This window comes from Heloderma suspectum, chromosome 4, assembly GCF_057233095.1.
Source record: "Heloderma suspectum isolate Gila_16-S chromosome 4, 16-S_ref, whole genome shotgun sequence".
NCBI classification, from domain to species: domain Eukaryota; kingdom Metazoa; phylum Chordata; class Lepidosauria; order Squamata; family Helodermatidae; genus Heloderma; species Heloderma suspectum.
The window spans coordinates 52,428,010-52,448,581 of record NC_139461.1 but is presented as its reverse complement, the minus strand read 5'-3'; the positions used below and the strand labels follow the sequence as shown (position 1 = coordinate 52,448,581).

Below are 20,572 nucleotides of genomic sequence, written 5' to 3'. Positions count from 1 at the left end.
TTCAGTAATGACCACAATATTTTGGAACTCCCTTTCCAAGACGGTTAGCCACATCCCTTTGTGCTGGTACTTAAGTGCATGGTGAAAACATTCGTTTGGAAAGGCTTTGGGACATTGATGGCTTCAATGCTTCTGATGCTTAATTGATTATACTTGTTTACTGCTAATATTTAATGTAAGTTTAAATTATGATGCAGTTTTACTAATTTATAGTGATTTTAGTGCTTGCATTTTTATGTTGTATTCTGTTTTTATTGTAAGCCATCTTGTGGGTCTGCTGTAGAGTGAAAATCAGGGTAAAAATTAACTGATAAATAAATAATAAATAAACCTGTATTATTCTTTGTATCTCATGGATTGCTGTTGAATGTAGATTACATCCAGTGCCCATATTGCCAGAGAAGATTCAATGAAAGCGCAGCTGATCGACACATCAATTTCTGCAAAGAACAGGCAGCACGTATTTCTAATAAAGGAAAAGTGGTTACTGATGTTAAAGGGAAGCTCCCCACTCGAACACAGGTAAATGGATTGTTCCACCTCATCTGATTTTTCTTTCCATTTGATTGTTTACCCAAATCTTATTTTTTTACATCAAAAACCTGCCTGAGGTTAAGTAATATGGCTTGAGAGGTCTATTTCTCTTGGGCACTCAAGAAGCAAAAACAAAACTTAAAACTCATATGGGTAGGGGCCAGACAAGCAGTAATAATACATGCGAAGCCCATACAAATTGCTATTTTAAAGCTTTCAAAGGAAAAAAGAGACTGGAAGTTTTGTATTTATCTGTTTGCTAATTTTGCTGTTTTCATTTCAGAAATTAAAAAAAAATAGATAAGCAAAGGCAAACGTGATAATACTAATTAAATTTACCTGGAATATTTCCTCTGGAACTCACAAGGTCAGTTGTGAAAAGGGTTTGAGTGAAGACTGCTGTTTGCCTTGAAGTGCTTTCCTGTATGGCTTTTAAATAGCAATCCTGTGGCCCCTACACAGAGTCTGAGGGGCCATAGGATGCTTTGGATTCCCTGATCTGAGGTCAGAGACCGCGCTCGAACTCAGAGGAGGGAATCGGAGTTCCGACCCCCAACCCCTTGTAGCCAGCATGGAAAGAACTACACTGGCTGCTCTCTGAGGTCAGGAACTCAACCTCGGAGAAGGGGGCATTTCTGTGTGTGTGGAGGAGAGGAGACTGGAGAGGCCAGGATATGAGTTATCCTGAGGCCTCTCCAGCCTCCTTCCCTCCCGCTTCACAGTGCCCCAGCTAGACAGGCAAAAAAACCCATCTAGCAAAAAATGTTGGGCAGGAGGACAGGGAAGTGCAGATTGCCTTTGCCGCTCGTCTCGCCCTGCATTGGATGATCAGAAGCCCCCAAGTTCGAGGGCTTATGATCATCGAGGACACATCCCATAGAATTGTGCCCTTATTATATGAAGTACTTCAGAGACTTTGATCTAGAGTTCACAAGAATATAAAGTGCCTCACACATTAAAATGGATAACGATTTAAGACCATAAGAAGAGCCCTGCTGGAATAGATCAGTCCAAAGGCCTATCTATTCCAGCGTCCTGCAGCCAAACTTGATGCCTGTGGGAAGTCTACAAGAGCCTTCTCCCATTCTTTTCCCCAGCCAATGGTATTCAGAGACATGCTGATTCTGAACCTGGAGGTAGTGTATCATTGTCATGATTAGTAGCTCTATCCTCTATGAATTCATCTAATCTGCTTTTAAAGCCATCCAAATTGGTGGCCATCACTATATCTTATGATAGTGAATTCCATAGTTGAATAAGAATAAATCTGCAGGCATTATATGCTTGTACTTGCAATAAGCTTGTGAGGTAAATCACTGGCACTCCCGTTCTACAGATGGGAACTCAGACACAAGGAATGGCTTATCCAAAGCTTCTCAGGAGGTTTCTGACTGGATATGTGAAGGCTCGGGAAAAAAACGGAAACGTTCAGGAAAAAAACCATTTTTTCAAGGACCGGGGCGGGGGGTTCTGAAAAATTGAAAACATTGAAAACCTTTGGATTATGAAATATTTTCTTTTAGAATTTAAGGCAAGGCGTTTATATATTGTTACCCAGCGTTTTATCCCCCAAAATGATTTCTAAAACCTATGTAATATGAACAATTTTATAAAAAGAATAGGGATATAAAATGTCTGGAAATAATGAAACCATTAGGAAACGCTTTTTTAATCCTCTCTGTAGGATTCCCAGCATAATTTTTTCTCCCATTCCTTATTAAAAATTATTGATCTAATAATATCTTTTACTTCTAGATATTTAGGGATGGTCTATGCTCAGTTTCGCGACATGTGAGTAGAGATGCCATATGGAAGAAAATGTGCATTCTTGACAGTTTGGGTTTTGCCATACAGAATCCTGTGTTTCTGAGCTTGTTCTGGTTAGATGCTACAGCAGACAATTAGTATAGTTCTAATTTAAAACCCACACGTGGAAAAAAATATTGTAGGTTATCCTGCCACTGTCACCAGATGCGATGGAACAGCATGTGGGTTATCCCACCTATGTTCTTTTAAAAAAAATGTATTTGAGGCTTGGGTCTATAGAACTCACTGCCCCAGTTTTTAATAAAGTTCTTAATTAAACCTCACCACTAGGAAATTCTGCCTCAGCTATAAAACCTTTTAACTGCTGCCACTCTCTACCTAAAAGAAACTCAGTAGCCTGGTCCCTATAGCATAGGCATGGGATTGACACTACCACTAAAGACAACCTTTCAAAATGAACAGTGATGTTCCCTCTGGTCAGGCATTAAATAGGAACTTAAAATATTTTATGCATTTCTTGGTTTGCTCATAGAATTATCATGTTTGGTATATTAAATTTAAAAGAATAGTTTAGTCAGACAATAATTATAAATTTACTAACTCAGTTTAATTTTAAAAGCTTTAAAATATAATGGTAATTTTATGAGGAAACCAAGTTTTACATAATATGAATTCAGGGTCATAAAAGCCATGATATATTCATAAAGCAGCCTTCCTCAACCTGTTGCCCTCCAGATGTTTTGGACTACAATATCCAGCATTCCTGAGCATTGGCCATGCTGCCTGAGGGTGATGGGAGCTGAAGTCCTAAATATCTGGAGGGCACCAGGATGGGGAAGGCTGTCTTAAAGCAACAAAGTGACTTTAGATCTGTAAAGAGTGATGAAAATATAAATATTTCTTATTTTTTAAATTTCCCCCCAAAATTCCATTTTTTTCTGAAAGCCCCTGGGAAAAATGGTTTTTCCCCATGGCTTCAAAATTTCCAGAAATTTTAAATCTCTGTTTCTGACTCATCAAGGATGCTATCCCATGTCTTACATGCAAGTCCAGTGCAGATTTCACTAGCTACGTCTACATAGACATAGGTCCAGGTTCAGTGGGGAATGACCATAGCTCAGTGGTAGAGCACATGTTTTGTATGCAAACGATCCCCGGTATCTCCAGGGGTTGGGAAAGACTCTGTCTGGAAACCTAGACAGTCGCTTCCACACTGTTGACTAGCCTTCCCCAGCTTTGTCCATGTAGCTCAGTATTGTTTACAGCAGGCTTCCCCAACTTGGTGCCCTCCAGATGTTTTGGAGTACAGCTGATACAGCTGGGGCTGGGAGCTGATGGGAGCAGAAGTCCAACACATCTGGAGGACACCAAGTTGGGGAAGGCTGCTGTAAACAATATTGAGCTAGATGGAGCAATAATGGTCTGATCTAGTATAAGGCAGCTTCCAGTGATCCTAATTATTCATTGGTTCTTTTCTCCAACCACTATTTAAAATGCTAGGAAATATATTTTGATTAAGGAAGAAGGTATTTCTCTACCTGTGCATAGAAATGTCCATAATTTCAACGGTGAAGCCACACTGGAGGGTTTTTGTTAAGCATTTTTCCTGTTCAAGGTTAAGCTCATTGAACACTGGTTTTACTGGTGTGTTACAGCAGCTGTTGGTGCACAGCTCAGATTGGTTTGTCCCTGTGATGTCACAGAACACACACACACACACACACACAGCAGCAGTTTTGCAACTTTTACAAACTGATCAGGCTTTTAAAAAACGAACATTCTTTAAATATAAACATACGTAAAAAAAAATGAAGCATGGGAAAAGAGCAAGCCTGAGGACTGAATTGGCATTGGAATTGCTGGTATGTATTTATGTTCTTTTCACAGAAGAGGTAGGCAGAAGCTGAGCTTACCTGGGGGAAGTAAAACAACAACAACATGCAGAACCCTGTTTTTAAGATATGGGGAAGAAGAGCTATTTATTATTTATTGTTTCAGGAAATTGGATCAAAGGAAGACAGAACACTGTAATTTTATTGAGTGATTTATTCAATAATTATCTTATTAGATATAGAGTGGTATATAAATCTTGTAAGCAAGTAAATAATGTATTGTTTTGATTGGTTTTCATGTCGTTTCAGTACAAGCTGCCATCAGTAAAGAAGATGCCTTCCACAGGAATAACACCGCCAGCCTCATCACGCTTACCACAACCAAGTAATGTTTAAAATATTGTTATGGATGTTGAATATCAGGGATACCTGAATAAACATTACTACAGGCCAGGGGTGCAGAACCTTTTTCTGAGGGGGAGGGCACATTACCCCCCATCGGACCCTCCATGGGCTCGATGATGTCAGTGGGTGTAGCTGTTATCTCTGAGCCCCTGCAGGGAGTTCCCACTGCCATCTCTAATTTGAGATCAGAGATAACAGTGGGGATTCCCCGTCATGCCACTCCCTGTTTGAATGAGAGGGAGAGCACCACCAGAGGAATCCCCACTGTTACCTTTCCTCTCGAATCAAAGAGAGCAGCAGGAATTTTCTCCAGGAGGGATTTCTCGGGGCTTGGAGGCCAAGCACCAGCCCTGGAGGAGCCCCAGAGGTTCCACAGGCTGGATTGGGAAGCCCAGCGATCTGGGGATTCTGCACTCCTCTCACAGGGCAATAGCTAGCAAGATGTATTGTAGATAACGCACGCATACTCATCTATGTAGGCTTTGGGGGCATTTCTCTATCTTGGTGTCACTTCTGTAAAACTCCAGGTTAGAACAAAGGCAAATAAAACCCTTTTCATGGAGTGTGTTACCTGCAAGTGGTCTGCAAGTGTCAAGGTCCCAAGTACAATCCTCAGCATCTCCAGATACGACTGGGAAAGACTCCTGACCAAAGCCCTGGAGAGTTGCTGCCAGTTAGTGCGGACAGCACTGAACTAGATGGACCAATGCCTTGCTTTTGTACAATCAGAAAGTGAATGCGGCCCTGGCTATGTATTTGTTGAGGTTGCGTGCTGTGATAAACTTCTCAGTATCTTCTCTGTCATCACATCTGAATTTTTTAAAAAACTGCAGTCTGTAATCTTGAAAGCAGTTGTGCAGTTGCCACAGACCTGCTTTGCAAGGCAAGTATCGGTTACTCCTAGGTGAACAACACACGAGAAACAGAGGTGCTACCACAACTATAAACACTGCCTCTCTTGGCTCCCTGTGTGGTCTGTTGCAGTTGCTTCTCCTGGTCATTTAAGATTGCAGAAAGAAATTCTGGTAGTACTGGGATGCTCTTTCTGATCTGGGCAAAGACGTTTGCAATGGCTGGGTAGAGAAACAGTGATCAAAGGAGAGGAGGAGGAAGGCTGACAGATAGACAAATGAACAGATGGATTTTTAAATGCTTGCAAGGCTGCTTTAAAATATATTAAAACTACAGCTTGCAGCTAGGCTACTGGTCTTGTTAATGTTGTTGACTTGGTTTCTGCATAATGCAAGCCAGCATTGTGTCGTGAATAGACTGAGCTTTGGGCTTGGATGAGGGAAACTTGGGTTGAAATCATTCCCCATTCAGCCATAACGTCCTGTGGGTGACCCTGAGCAAATCATTATCTCCCAGGGTTGTACTGCCAGACTGATAGGAGTTCTAGGGTCATGACACTCCTCTTTATTGTGCAAGACTTGGGATTTCATTTCTGTCTACCTCAGTTGGTAAATCCTCCCCCACCTTGTTGCTTTCCCAGGTGAAATCTCTCCCCCACCACCACCCCAAAGTTGCTGTTAGCCCTAGTGGAAGATGGGGAGAATTAAGAAACCTGGCTTTCATTTTCACCAGTGGGGCTAATTAGGGATGTACGAAAGTCACTTACCTTTTCGCGGATTCTGTTCATGGTGGGGGGGAGGCGTTCCGTCCCTCCCCCCGGAATCCTCGACAGGGGGGGGAGGCGATCCAGTCCTCCCCCCCGGAATCCTTGATGGCTGGCTATGCTCCACAGCGGCTCTGCGGAGAAGCTGGCCAGGCCCAGGCCAGGGCCGTCCGCAGCTGGATTTCTGGCCATGGAGGGCTTTGGGTAAAAAAAAAAAAAAAAACGCATACGCAAATGGCGGCGGCTACGGCCGCCGCCATTTGCATTCCGTATTTTTCGCCGTCTTAGTCTACGTCAATATTTACGTAGACTAAGACGAAGAAAAGAAAGGGGAACGCAAATAGCGTAGTAAACTAAGATGGCGAAAAATAAGGAACGCAAATGGTGGTGGCCGTAGCTGCCGCCATTTGCGTACGCATTTTGTTTTTTTTAAACCCAGACGTGATAGGCTACGTAAGTCTTTACATAGCCTATCACATCTATGGGGGGAAAAAAAGAAAAAGACCAGACTGCAAATGGCAGCGGCGGCAGCCGGTCGGAAGACCAGCCGCCGCTGAAGCTGCTGCTGGAGCTGCTGCCATCCGGAACATCCGCCCCAGGTAAGTCTCGTCCCGGGGGGGGATCTGCGGGGGGTGGCAGGCCGTTCTGCGATGGATTTCGGGGGGCCGAATGCACTGGCATTCAGCCTCACCGAGATCCGTCGCGGAATTCTCTGATATCCCTACGAATAGTAACTGCAGAGTATGTATGGCAATTATGATCAGGAAAATAGCATGGGGGGAAGATTACCCCCCCACACCATGCACTACTGCTGCAACCCTATTTGTCACCTCTTGCATCTGCCTTTAATTAATTTTTTTTGAAAGTCAGGAGATAAATTCACGAATCTCCAACGTCTTGTGTAGTTTGGTGCTGTGAAGGGGTGGGGGGTGGGGAAGGAAAGCTGCAGAAATAGTGATTTCATATTTACATTCAAAGGTACACCGGCAAATAAAATACTGTCTCCAAGTGGCCCTGTGGGAAGCAAAATTCAGAGTTCCTCTCCAGCTCATAAAAACTTGGCAAGGACAAGTCCACAAACAGGGTAAGTACACAATTAATGCTGCGTGCAGTTAAGATTTCACAGGGTGACATCCAACATCGCGCTGGTGGAAAGGGATTCTTGGAAGCTAATGTCCCCTCCTCTGGCAGCCCCCCACCCCCCTGGTGCCACACAGCAGCTAGGCGAGCCCTCCTGAATAGGCAAAAAATGGAGATGCAGGCTTATAAATTAAACAAAAACAAAACTGGCACAGTTATTGTGAGATTTGCTGTCAAGAGCTAAAGATTGCTATCAGTGCCACACATCACCATAATCTTACTGTGTTGAAAGTTACTAGGACTTGGAGATGTATACATGCATGCTAGATCTGGCCGAATGACTGCAAACCTTCTAGCGAAATCTGTAGGGTGGGAGGATGGGGAGGCAACGATCTTCTCCGCCACTCCTCCCATCCTGCATTGGATGTTTGGATGCCTCTGGTTCGGGGGCTTCCGATCACCAAGGGCACAATGGATAGGATTAATTAATTCCCTTTCAACTCCCTTTTACTAATCACTTCGTTTTTGAGAAGTTTCCTCTTTTAAAATCAAATGGGATTGTTGAATGGCAAGGAAATCTCATGCATTCTAGTCACAAGTCAGCATACTTTGCTCTTGTCCTCTAGGTGGCAATACGTAATCTCGGTATGAGAAGCAGATAAACCCACTAGCAGCAGTAGCTTGCAAAACTTATTTTTTAGGTGAAATTGAGAAATTACTTAGAAATTGTGGATGATAATCAAAACCATTCTATTTCGTTGCTAATAGAACATGTACATGGTGCTAATATATTTCTATTCAGCATAGTGTTTTCTGGGGGTGGGGAAGCTTAGCTTCTCTCTCTCTCTCTCCCCCCTCCCCACCCACCCGCTCCCCCAGACTATGTTACATTTGTTTTATCTTTATACAGCAGGACAGGCTAAACATAGAATTGGTTTAAATAAACACCCTTGAAAAAATAAAATTTACATGAGAAGTGGAATGGTATTCTGCTAAGGAAGAAAGATTAGTGTTTGTAGTTACTTACCTGATCATTTAACCTTTTAACAGACTAGTCCAGCAGCTCCAAGTACATACAGCAGAGCCCTTATGTGCAAGGGCTTCCCTGTTTACTTCCATGGAAGGGAAGCTCTGCTTTGAACATGGAGATGAATGCTTGGAATTGCCTTGACGTGAATGGGGAAGCCTGCAGAATTTGGCAGTTCAAGTGCACATCTGAGCACCTCTGGAATTCCACAGCAGGGCCAAAGCATGTGGCATTCCAAACATTTGCAACCCCTATATCAATAGTGTGAAGAGCTTCACCCCCACCCCAGTATCCAGAGACATTGTTGGCGGGTGTTGGTGTGCCTTCCCAGTCAGTGCAATGGCATACCACTACATTCTGGTATATGGCAGGTAGCTTAGGAGTTTGCAGGTTGCGCAGGACACTGCTGTTGTAGGTGTGAAGGAAAAATTGCCCTTTTGGTGTCTTGCCTAAGTGGGCCTGCGTCACCAGATTGCAAGTTAAGAGATTATTCAAAGGCTCCTCATCAGATTATGTGTTTTCAAAGGAGGCTACTTGCCACCCTTATGTATCACTGGGTGTGTTACAGGTACAGAAGAAAACATAGCTTTTTACTTGCTGGAACCCTTGGGTCATCTTCAGAGGCCCTCCTCCAGGGGCCCCCACCGAAGAAGTTAGGCAGATAGATGGCTCCGAGGGGAATGGTTTGTCAGAGTAACTTCCCTTGTGATATTTTTTGGGTATCTAGTGCCCCTTCCTCCTTAGAGTTTGTCTGGGAATCAGCCTCAAAGCTTAAGATTACAAAACAGCATTTATTACAAATAAAGCAAATACAGCAAATACAGCAAAAGAGCAAGAGGGAAAACAAAGCAAGCACTAAAAACAAAACAATCTGCGAACTTACTGGCCTGCCCCGACCCTGGCATAGATAATTCCCACATAGGGCTCCTAGCCTCCTAGGCTTATCTGGAGAAGCAGCTCTGATTCCAAGTAACCCTCATCTATTGACTTTGGCTGAGGGAGAAGCAAAGTTCCTGCTTTATTAATAGAAAGCCGATAAGCACAGGGTACCCATTACCCCCTGTTGAATACAGCTGGATGGATATTCAGGAATAACTGAAACGCATTCTAACAGTAGAGAAACAGCTCATGGCTTAAAGATACAGGCATCCAACCAAGAGCCTGATACAAAACGATGGCTCCAGCCAGTATAAACAGATGCTGAAAACCAACTCAATGTCACACCCTGTTTTTAGAAGGCCCTTCTCAAGGAGGCTTGCCTGGCGCCCACATTATTATCTTTTTGGTGCCAGGCAAAGACATTCCTTTTCTCCTGGGCATTTTAGATTTTGTGTCTGTTTTTATATATCTGACATTGGTTTTCCGAGTGCTGTTGTTCCTGTATTGAGTTGCATTGCATTATTTTAGCTTATGTCAGCCATGCCCAGCATGGTGCCTCCAGATGTGTTGTACTAGAACTCCCAGCATAGCTGGCTGCAGGATGCGTGGAACTGTAGGTCAGCACATCTGGAGGGCATCAGGTTGGGGGAGGCTGTTTTATGGAATCTGCCCAGAGAACGTTTGTTATTGGGTGGATTAAAAACATAATAATTAAATAAATAAATTACCTATTTGCCTCAAGAATGGTCTGTGCACACTTTCACATTCATGCTGGCCTCCCAGTTTGACACCCATATGCCACAGTTCTCTGTCCCTACAGTTTGGGTCTCAGCTGAAGTTGGGAAGAGACCCACCCTCTTTTGCGTTCACCAACATCAGGCTGCTGCTTGATGTTGCATTTGAAGAGCCACATGACCAGTCTGCTCATACATGTGAGTATGCACAGGCCATTATTGAGGAACAGCAGTAACAGGTAAGCAACTTTTTTTCTCCAGTGGTACAAAGAGCTGAAGCAAGCATAGACTGGATGTCTGTTCAGCAGCTTTCCTTAGAAAATCATCACGTTAGCAGTACTTGCTGTTTCTCAGTCCTTATCAATTCATGCTGAACATTATTCATGTCTGTACTGGTCATGATACTAGGACAGTCCGTGCTAGTATCCTTCCTTGCAGAAGGTTGGGAATGTTTTATTCTATAGCAACATAGGGGGACAGTCCCGTCTCCCCCCGACACACACACACACACCACACACCCTACTGTCTCCTTTGCACTGCTGAGCACTCAGGGGACCCCTACCACCAATCCCCAGCCCCACTGGCAGCCTTCCTCAATGTAGACAGCTGTATTTGCAGGAGGCCCAATGGCATATTGTGTGCTGAGAGTGGATTGTACCTTCAGGTTTTGTTTGCTTTTAAATTATTCTGTCTAATACACTGAATTAATACCTTTTAGAGGGTCCTTGAAATCGCGGACAGCAGCACCTACTAATATGACACGAAATGCCGGCATGGGTATGATAGCAAACAAAAGAAAAGCCTACGGAATTGAAAGCTACTCAAACAGGTAATTTATTATTTTTGCAATCTTGTAAAAGAAAAATGCGATTTTACAGGAGTATGATGGCTTGCAAATGCCTGAATTCTTATTTTGTGAGGAGCAGGATAGGGTGGAAATAATTCAGAAATAAATGTGCATTCTAGTGTAGTGGCATGGTGTGGGAGGACGATGTTGCAAGTAACCACTGTGGGGAAAGGGAAACTGGCCTTTTGAGATGGGATCCTAACAGGAATACTAGCTATTTGAATACCCATCATCCCGTAAGAATATATGAATCTGCAACTGAAAGAAAAATAGTAAATATTTATTATTTTTAAAGGGCAGTATCCAAGTTGATAAAAGCGCTACCGTAAACTACATTGCACAGCATAAGGGGCCTCTAATGCAATAGTGTTAGCTGGTGAAATGGGTTTTCCAGGGAAACCTGTTGCACCAGCTAACACCGTTGGTGCTTTGCTAGAGGTCCCTTACGCTAGCTCAGTGTAATTTATGTTAGCACTCATGTCGACTTGTGTACTGCCCCAAGTGATTATATTTTAAAGACACGTACCTGCCCTCAAGCTTACAATCTAAAAGTCAATGACAATGAGGAAACGAGGGATGACACAAAAGGAAAGGTGGGGAGAGGCAGAGATTAGAGATCAATGGTACAGAAGAATAGGTGCAATTTCAAAATCTTTGTAAACATTTGCAAGGATATTGGGGGGCAGAGAGTTTCATAAAAAAGGGGGCAGTAAGAGAGAGGACAGAGGCATGGAATAGAAGTAGTTGTTGTTGTTCAGTCGTTCAGTCGTGTCCGACTCTTCGTGACCCCATGGACCATAGCACGCCAGGCCTTCCTGTCCTGCGCTCTCTCCCGGAGTGTGCTCAAGTTCATATTCATTGCATCGGTGATGCTATCTAGCCATCTCATCCTCTGTCGTCCCCTTCTCCTTTTGCCTTCAGTCTTTCCCAGCATCAGGGTCTTTTCCAGGGAGTTTTCTCTTCGCGTTAGGTGGACAAAATATTTGAGCTTCAGCTTCAGGATCTGTCCTTCCAATGAGCACTCAGGGTTGATTTCCTTTAGGATGGACTGATGTGATCTCCTTGCAGTCCAGGGGACTTGTAAGAGTCTTCTCCAGCACCACAGTTCGAAAGCGTCAATTCTTCGGCGCTCAGCCTTCCTTATAGTCCAGCTCTCACAGCCATACATTACTACTGGGAAAACCATAGCTTTGATTAGACGGACCTTTGTCGGCAAGGTGATGTCTCTGCTTCTTACTATGCTGTCTAGGTTTGCCATAGCTTTCCTCCCAAGGAGCAAGCGTCTTTGAATTTCATGGCTACAGTCACCGTCTGCGGTGATCTTGGAGCCCAAGAAAGTAAAATCTGTCACTGCTTCCATTTCTTCCCCTTCTATATGCCAGGAAGTGATGGGGCCAGATGCCATGATCTTCGTTTTTTTAATGTTGAGTTTCAAACCAGCTTTTGCACTCTCCTCTTTCACCCTCAACAAGAGGCTCTTGAGATCCTCTTCGCTTTCTGCCATTAGGGTGGTATCATCTGCATATCGGAGGTTGTTGATAATTCTCCCGGCAATCTTAATTCCGACCTGTGATTCATCCAACCCGGCGTTTCTCATGATGTACTCTGCATATAAGTTAAATAAGCAGGGTGACAATATGCAGCCTTGTCGTACTCCTTTCCCAATTTTGAACCAATCGATTGTTCCATGTCTGGTTCTTACTGTTGCTTCTTGACCTTCGTACAGGTTTCACAGGAGAAAGGTAAGGTGGTCTCGTACTCCCATCACTTTAGGAATTTGCCACATTTTGTTGTGATCCACACAATCAAAGGCTTTAGCATAGTCAATGAAGCAGAAATAGACGTTTTTCTGGAATTCTCTTGCCTTCTCCATGATCCAGCGAACGTTGGCGATTTGATCTCTAGTTCCTCTGCCTCTTCGAAACCCAGCTTGTACTTCGGTAGTTCTCGGTTCGCATACTGCTGAAGCCTAGCTTGTAGGATTTTGAGCATCACCTTGCTGGCATGTGAAATGAGCGCAATTGTGCGGTAGTTTGAACACTCTTTGGCGTTGCCCTTCTTTGAAATTGGAATGTAAACTGACCTTTTCCAGTCTTGCGGCCATTGTTGAGTGTTCCAAATTTGTTGGCATATTGAATGCAGCACTTTAACAGCATCATCTTTTAGGATTTTAAATAGCTCAGCTGGAATACTGTCATCTCCGTTAGCTTTGTTGTTACTAATGCTTCCTAAGGCCCACTTGACTTCACTCTCGAGGATGTCCGGCTCCAGTTCAGTGACCGCACTATCATGGCTATCAGGGACATTAAGATCTTTCCTGTATAGTTCTTCTGTGTATTCTTTCCACCTCTTCTTCATCTCATCTGCTTCTGTTAGTTCCCCGCCTTCTTTGTCCTTTATCATGCCCGACTTGGCACAAAACGTTCCCTTGAGATCTCCGATTTTCTTGAAGAGATCTCTAGTCTTTCCCATTCTGTTGTTTTCCTCCATTTCTTTGCATTGTTCATTTAAGAAGGCCTTCTTGTCTGTCCTTGCTATTCTCTGGAACGCTGCATTCAGTGGGATATATCTTCCCCTTTCTCCCTTGCTTTTCGCTTCCCTTCTTTCCTCAGCTACTTGTAAAACCTCATCAGGCAGCCACTTGGCTTTCTAGCATTTCTTTTTCTTTGGGATGGATTTCGTTGCTGCCTCCTGAACAATGTTACGGACCTCTGTCCATAGTTCCTCAGGCACTCTGTCTATCAGGTCTAATCCCTTAAATCTATTCCTCACCTCCACTGTATATTCATAAGGGATATGATTAGGTAGGTCATACCTGAATGGTTTAGTGTTTTTCCCTACGTTCTTCAATTTAAGCCGAAATTTTGCAACAAGAAGCTCATGATCTGAGCCACAGTCAGCTCCAGGTCTTGTTTTTACTGACTGTATAGAGCTTCTCCATCTTTGGCTGCAAAGGACATAATCAATCTGATTTCAGTATTGACCATCTGGTGATGTCCATGTGTAGAGTCGTCTCTTGTGTTGTTGGAAAAGAGTGTTTGCTATGATCAGCGTGTTCTCTTGGCAAAACTCTATTAGCTTTTGTCCTGCTTCATTTTGTACACCAAGGCCATGCCTGCCTGTTATCCCGGTGATTTCTTGACTTCCTACTTTAGCATTCCAATCCCCTATGATGAAGAGGACATCTTTTTTTGGTGTTAGTTCTAGAAGGTGTTGTAGGTCTTCATAGAACCGATCAACCTCAGCTTCTTCGGCCTCAGTGGTTGAACCATAGACTTGAATTACTGTGATGTTGAATGGTTTGCCTTGGATTCGTACTGAGATCATTCTATTGTTTTTGAGATTGTACCCCAGTACTGCTTTTCCCACCCTTTTGTTGACTATGAGTGCTACTCCATTTCTTCTGAGGGATTCTTGCCCACAGTAGTAGATATGATGGTCACCTGAATTAAATTCGCCCATGCCTGTCCATTTTAGTTCGCTGATTCCCAAGATGTCCATGTTCAATCTTTCCATCTCATGTTTGACCATCTCTAGCTTACCTTGATTCATTGACCTTACATTCCAGGTTCCTAAACAATATTGTTCTTTACAGCATCGGATTTTCTTTTCACCACCAGACACATCCACAGCTGAGTGTCCTTTCGGCTTTGGCCCAGCCGCTTCACTCTTTCTGGCGCTACTTGGAAATACCCTCTGCTCTTCCCCAGTTACCCAAGCTTAACTAAGGGAAATACAGAGCAATAAAGAAGATAGAGAGGGAGACATAAATGAAGAGATTTTTTTAATCTGAACCCAATAAGGAAATAGTAGCCAATAAGGGACTGTAACAAAAGAAAAATATGGGGCTTCTCCGCATGGGGCTTTTATTCTGTGATTGAGATTGGTTACTCATGGAAGTTTACAGGTCCTTTACATGACGTCATCAAACTCCAGGGCCTCTCCCATGCTTTCTGACTTGTATCTCTTTTTTTAAGATTGCAGATAACGAGCTATTTAAATATCGCCAGTTGATTTTCTCCATGAAAAGAAGTGGGGCTATAACACAGTGCCATCTAGTGGCTGTATAATGAAACATATAGAGCTTGCAGATAAAGGAATTCCCCGGGGAAAAAGGAGAAGTGTGTGAAAAGGGCCAGTCTTAATCCCCCAAAGAAATTGGAAGCAGAAGCCCCGGTAACATTGTGGGATAAAAAGCCTGGTGTGGAGAAGCCCATGGGCAAAACAAGATTGGGGGGGGGATGCTAAATGTGCAACAGAGTTAAGAGCTGAGTAGAGTTTTAAAAATTGATTTGATATTTATTTACTGTATTTTTAGGAATGATTACCATGTTTTGTTGTTATTTGCAATAGAATGCTTTTATTATAGAATTTTTTAAAATAACTTTGACTAGTTCACTTGAACTGCAGATTCCATCAATACATGAATTTTTAAAAATCTGATTGCTTTAATATATTGATAGTTGCATGGGGTGGGGGGTGGGATTGTTGTCTCCCCAGTCCATGACTTGCCCATGATAAGAAAGCTAGCAGGGGAGAGGCTGAAGCTGCCCCTACAATATAAAATCATACAATTCTTTTCTGATTTTCCTGCCAGATATTATTGATTACATCCATTTTAACTCAGTTAAATTACCTACCTCATTTTTCCATTTCTGTTTCTCATGGCTCTTAGGCTTCCTTCTTTTTGTAGCAGTTCATTCCTTTTACTGTCACACACACATATATGCACATGTATGGATGAGTGCACATATAGACACAGGGCTGTTTCAGTGGACAGTTGAGAAGACTCCATGCTTACCCATAAGCAGGAAAAATGTCACAAAGTGAGGTGGGGCCTTTTTCTTGCTGCAGTAGCAGCCTTTGCTTCCTCTCTACAATTTCCCTAGGTGAATATCAACTACTTGATGGAATGGGCATCATGTTCTTAGGAGCTCTGTCCAAATAAGAGGCTGAGATCGGATCTTAAACTCAACCAACAGCTTCTGGTTATGCTTTTGTAATCTAGCCCCTTGCACCTTCACTGTGCCACCCTCCACACACGCCAAGCCTTGTTTAAGTCAAGCCTACTATCCTTTTTGGCAAGGTTAGACATTAGATCTGTGATTAGACTCTCCCATAGTTTGTACTCATAGCTGTTATGCTCATGTCCTGCTTGTGGGCTTCCCAGAAGCATCTGGTTGGCCACTGTAGGAACAGAATGCTGGACTAGATAGGCCTTTGGTCTGATCCAGCCTGGCTCTTCTTATATTCTTTCAGGACTACTTTAAAGAGCAGGGAACTGTTGCTCTGGGTGAAGCTTTTTAAACCTTCCTTCTTGGCCCATTGCTGCTTTTAGCTTTAGGGTTAAGGCAGACAAGAGCAGCATCTCTGCTTATCTTCCCCTTGCCTCACAAAACTAATGTCAGCTTTAGGGGGAGGTATTTGCATCAGGGGAAAAGGCATGGATAGAAAGATTAAACATGTTCTCTGAGCATCACTTCCCTGATCTTCAGAGCAGCCCAGTGGAATTAACAATAACAACAAAGGTAGGGAAGATCCTGCTCATGGAACGTCCATTTCATGTTCAGTTTGGTCCTGGATTTCACTTTTGTTTGACATGGGGTGGTTCCTACTAATTTGAGTCTACCCTTGTTGAGGGGAACAGATGAAAATGTATAAGGGGTGATCCAGTTTAGTCCATTGGCTTGATGTTCTCCATTGCTGGCATGGAGCATTAGTTTAATCAAATTACAATTAGGATCGTTTGTTTTGGGGTTTTATAAAAAGCCCACATATTTAGTACGATTGAAAAGCTATTACATGGGAAAAGTTAGAATGAATACTTTGCAAATCATGCATAAACTATCAATATTTAGCTAACGTTTGTAACGATCTTCATTTTGAATTTTTAATGCTTGGTGAAGAACTGGATATGAGAGCGGAGACTGTTCATCTTCTGTCAATGGAGGAAGTTCAAAAAGCAGTGAGGGAAATTCACCTGCACAGTTACCAAAATTCTGTTACGAATGTGGCGCCAAATACCCAGTTGAATCTGCAAAATTCTGCTGTGAATGTGGAGTCCGAAGAATGGTTTTGTGAACACATTCTATAAAGCAGAATGAAAGATAGCCAGCTCTTCATTTGCTATGGCTGCATGGAAATCTATGCTATACCTTCCCATCAGAACTCATGCTAAAACACCATAGTAATTTTCTAAGAGCAATTCTTTTTGGTTGCAAAGTAATTTATATAGATATATAAATATACTGTATATAAATTATAGGTACCTAAAAACTGTGCCATTCAAGAATGTATTCTTGAGACACTGTTGGAAATATCTTTAATGGAGCAAAATATTAACTCAAGAAGTAGGAGGGTTGTTTTGTGTGTGTGTGTGTGTGTGTGTGTGTGTGTGTTTAAATCCTGCTATGTATTATATCTATAGATAGTTCTGTTGTCATTCACCCATAATATTAGCCATGAATAATTTGGCCTAAGAAAGCGGTCTAATAAAGAATTCGTCTACACAGAGAATACTGGCTGATGCTCCTATAAGTTAGCAGGTAATTTGATGAATGGCTCCTCATAAAACATATTAACAATTGAAATCGCTTCAATTCAGATTGATTTGCATTTTTTCTGGGTCTGCTTCCAAAAGACTTGTGTACAGATGCTTCCTTCATGTGTAATGTAAGATTTCTCCTTCCCATTTTTCACCTTTCTTCAAATAGAATTTAATTAAGCTGCTAGGATCCTAACTACTTATGTTCATCTCAAAGTCAGAAACATAATTACATTTGTTCAATGTGGCCTAAATTATTTCCCCTTGTCCCCCTTATAGAGAGCTCTGCGGCTTTTACAAGGACGGTAAGATACAGTAAGCAATAGAAATCCCTTTATGTTTTACAGTATTTCTGGAACAAATAAGTTGCAGAATATGTAAACTTAGTAATGCTTTTTTGTCTTTATAGTATCTTCTACTTAAGTGTTTTTGGTAGCTTCTGAGGCCAAAGCAAAAGGAACTAGTTTCAAATGCAGTAGACTGTCCCACTGAAGCTTTTAACCTGCATCAGTATTAAATTGCTTCTGTTAATAATAGTTTACATATTCACAGCAACCATTTTTCCTATGGAGATGAAGCCTGTAACATTTCATTGTGCCTTTCCCAAAATTAGTTTGATTGTTTTTTTCAAACTGCTATTTCTAAGCCATTGTCACTCCAAGGATAGTAACAATTTATGCTTTGCAGCATTTGACCTTACACTGCAAGATTGGTAATCTAATTTTAAACTGTATTCTCATTCTCTTTAAAGCTTACTCAATGTGTCTAATGGCAACTGGAAATATATTTGGTTGATCAAATTCTTGATCCTGCCCCTTCTTTCTAGTACTTTCTAGATAATGGCAAACTGCAGCTCCTAGATGATTAGAATTAATGAGGTCATTGGTGTGGATCTTAGGTTTTTGTAAAAAAATCATTGTAAGTACACTGATCCAATTTTGTGCTGTGACCCCCATTTTAATTCAAGCAAAATGGTTGATATTCTGCCACTGTATAATATTTAGCGGGCGTACTTATAGTAGCTCTATGTAGTAGAACCACCAGTACTGGAAGTAAGAGACCAAGATGTATAGGATTGTTGGGGCTTGCAGACATTATCCTGTATTCCTTTCTCATGTACACAGTCCAGATATATTTTAAGTCTTTGTTATGAAGATTTTATCTGCAACCCAGATTACCAGACTTGTATTCTATCTATTACAATATTATGCTTAAATTTGAATTTGCTGGGAGGGTAGGTGTTAAAATAAGTACTTTAGGCAGTTGCACTTTTAAAATATGGATGTTTTGTTAATGGACCCAACAGATCATAATGCTTTGGTGAAAGCTCTACGGTATGTATGATCATCCTAAACTAGAAAGATTATTATGTGAGTTAATTCAGAATTTGAAGTGACATTTTAAGATCTTATTTAGAGTGATTAGTTGTTTTATATGAGCTTGTCTGTGATAGAAATCTAGAAGGGTATCAACAAACAGATCCTAACCACTTATAATGAACATGTGATTGATGTTAATGGAGGACGTTGTCTCTGAACCAATAAATAATTTTGTATTGTTTCACAATAGAGCACACTGTTCTTAAATAGTAGTCGTTACTGTGTACAATAATCATGATTAAGGATGCAGTAACACTTTGTTTCTTAGTGGTGTTTTTGCCTCATTTTCTGTTTAGAGCTCTTGCAGAGCTCCTGCCATTTTGTAACAAAGGTTCACTGCTGAGGGCCATTTAATAAGATGTAGCAGGACACAACGTTCTGTACAATGGCTAGAGATTTTCAGTGTCCCACTTTTGACCCCAGCCCATTGTGCTCCTTGAATTTCACTCCTGAAGTTTGGGGAACCCTCTGGAAGAGGCTTTGCTGCATCCAAAGGAGGGTGGGAAAGGCAACAAACAGCCTCTTCCTGCGTATGCAGAAGTGCTGTGCCTGCACACTTAGGATCTCAACTGTAGAGTTAAGGAGAAACTTCAGAGCTAGGCTTCTAGAACCCTCTTGCAATCCTCAAAATGCTAAGGGAAAAACATTTCTCAAAACATTCATTTTGGCTTTTCATTTCCCAGAAAAACCATTAAATCAACTTTATTCCTACTTGGCAACAAGCTTCACGATGCAATTCAAATAATGCTTGGGAGTTTTGCCATGACTTGCCTTCAATCTTGTTTACACGTTTAAAAGCTAATGAGAAAAATGCCATTCTCATAGTCATTTTCATCTAATTTGTATTTCTCATACACACACGAACACTACACCTGACAGATTATTATTTCCCATGTAAATAATGACCTTCACAAAAAGATGAGCTCAGTATGTTTAAGATTTCACTCAGGGTTGCTTCGCGTTACACTTAACTGCAAAGATTAATCTCCATGTCCTTATATTTCCTTACTGACAGAGTGGCACAGAGATTAGTCTTTGCATCTGAAAAGCTTATTGGTGGAATTCTAGTTAGAGATCTTCTGTATTCCATTGCAGCTTTGGCATTTTGTGGAAGTTAGACTGGTACTTTGGGGCTTATACAAGAGAGTTCTGAATGCTCTGCAGCTGCTGCTGAGATTCTACATGGATTCTGGTTTGTTCTGGGTGTCAGCTATTGGGATGAGACTTCATATGCATGTTCATCCACCAAAGATCCCACATATTTGTTATTTAAACATTTTCATGTGTTTCTACAGCACTTATTACACCTGCATTACAATACAGATTTCGTACTGCATCTACCTGTTATCTTCAATATATCGTCCTTGTTCTTTGTAACTAGCAAGGCCTAACTTTCTACTAAACGCTTATGTGAACATTTTGTTTTCTCTGACTATCTTTAGGGTTTCTTAAATGTTCAATTTAAATGCAAAAACCATCTGTAAATGCTGCTTGTATGTTATCTAGTCCTTTGTTAACAATAAAGCAACTACTGCTTACAGAAATTCTACTACGTCTTAATGTTGCGGAGTGGGTTCTTGTAGCTGGTGATCCTGGCAGCAGCCATGTTGATAGTGTATCAGCCCTGCAATCTTACTCAGTGCCCGGGTAGAGTGTTAGGACTAGATGCTGGTAATCAAATTGAATCCTGACAAGGCAGACATAATGGGCAAGTATCCCTTCTGACTTTTGGAAGTACTGAAAAATTCAACCTTTCCCAATTAAGCAAGTTTGTGCCCCAAACTCCATTATCCTGGAAACTGGCCAAAGCTTAACCTTGTGATGTGTTGAGATCTTCCATCTGTTTTGGTGGAGAGCTTAGCTTAAGCTTTTAATAGGGACCAAGTTCGCAGTCTGCTTAATTTAGAATTACGTTTAGTTGAATAATGT

General features: G+C 41.9%; 1 protein-coding gene across 1 annotated transcript in view; it reads left to right on the top strand.

Moving 5' to 3' along the window:
- The window catches only part of ZC2HC1A (zinc finger C2HC-type containing 1A), a 48,176-nt gene extending 27,982 nt beyond the window's left edge, over positions 1–20,194 (top strand). The window contains exons 5-9 of the mRNA XM_084849251.1: positions 374–522; positions 4,443–4,518; positions 7,132–7,237; positions 10,592–10,702; positions 16,627–20,194. Of these exons, the coding sequence (XP_084705377.1) occupies positions 374–522; positions 4,443–4,518; positions 7,132–7,237; positions 10,592–10,702; positions 16,627–16,801 (617 nt within the window). The 3' untranslated portion in view covers positions 16,802–20,194. The remainder of the gene's footprint in view (positions 1–373; positions 523–4,442; positions 4,519–7,131; positions 7,238–10,591; positions 10,703–16,626) is intronic.
- The last annotated feature ends 378 nt before the right edge of the window (positions 20,195–20,572 follow it).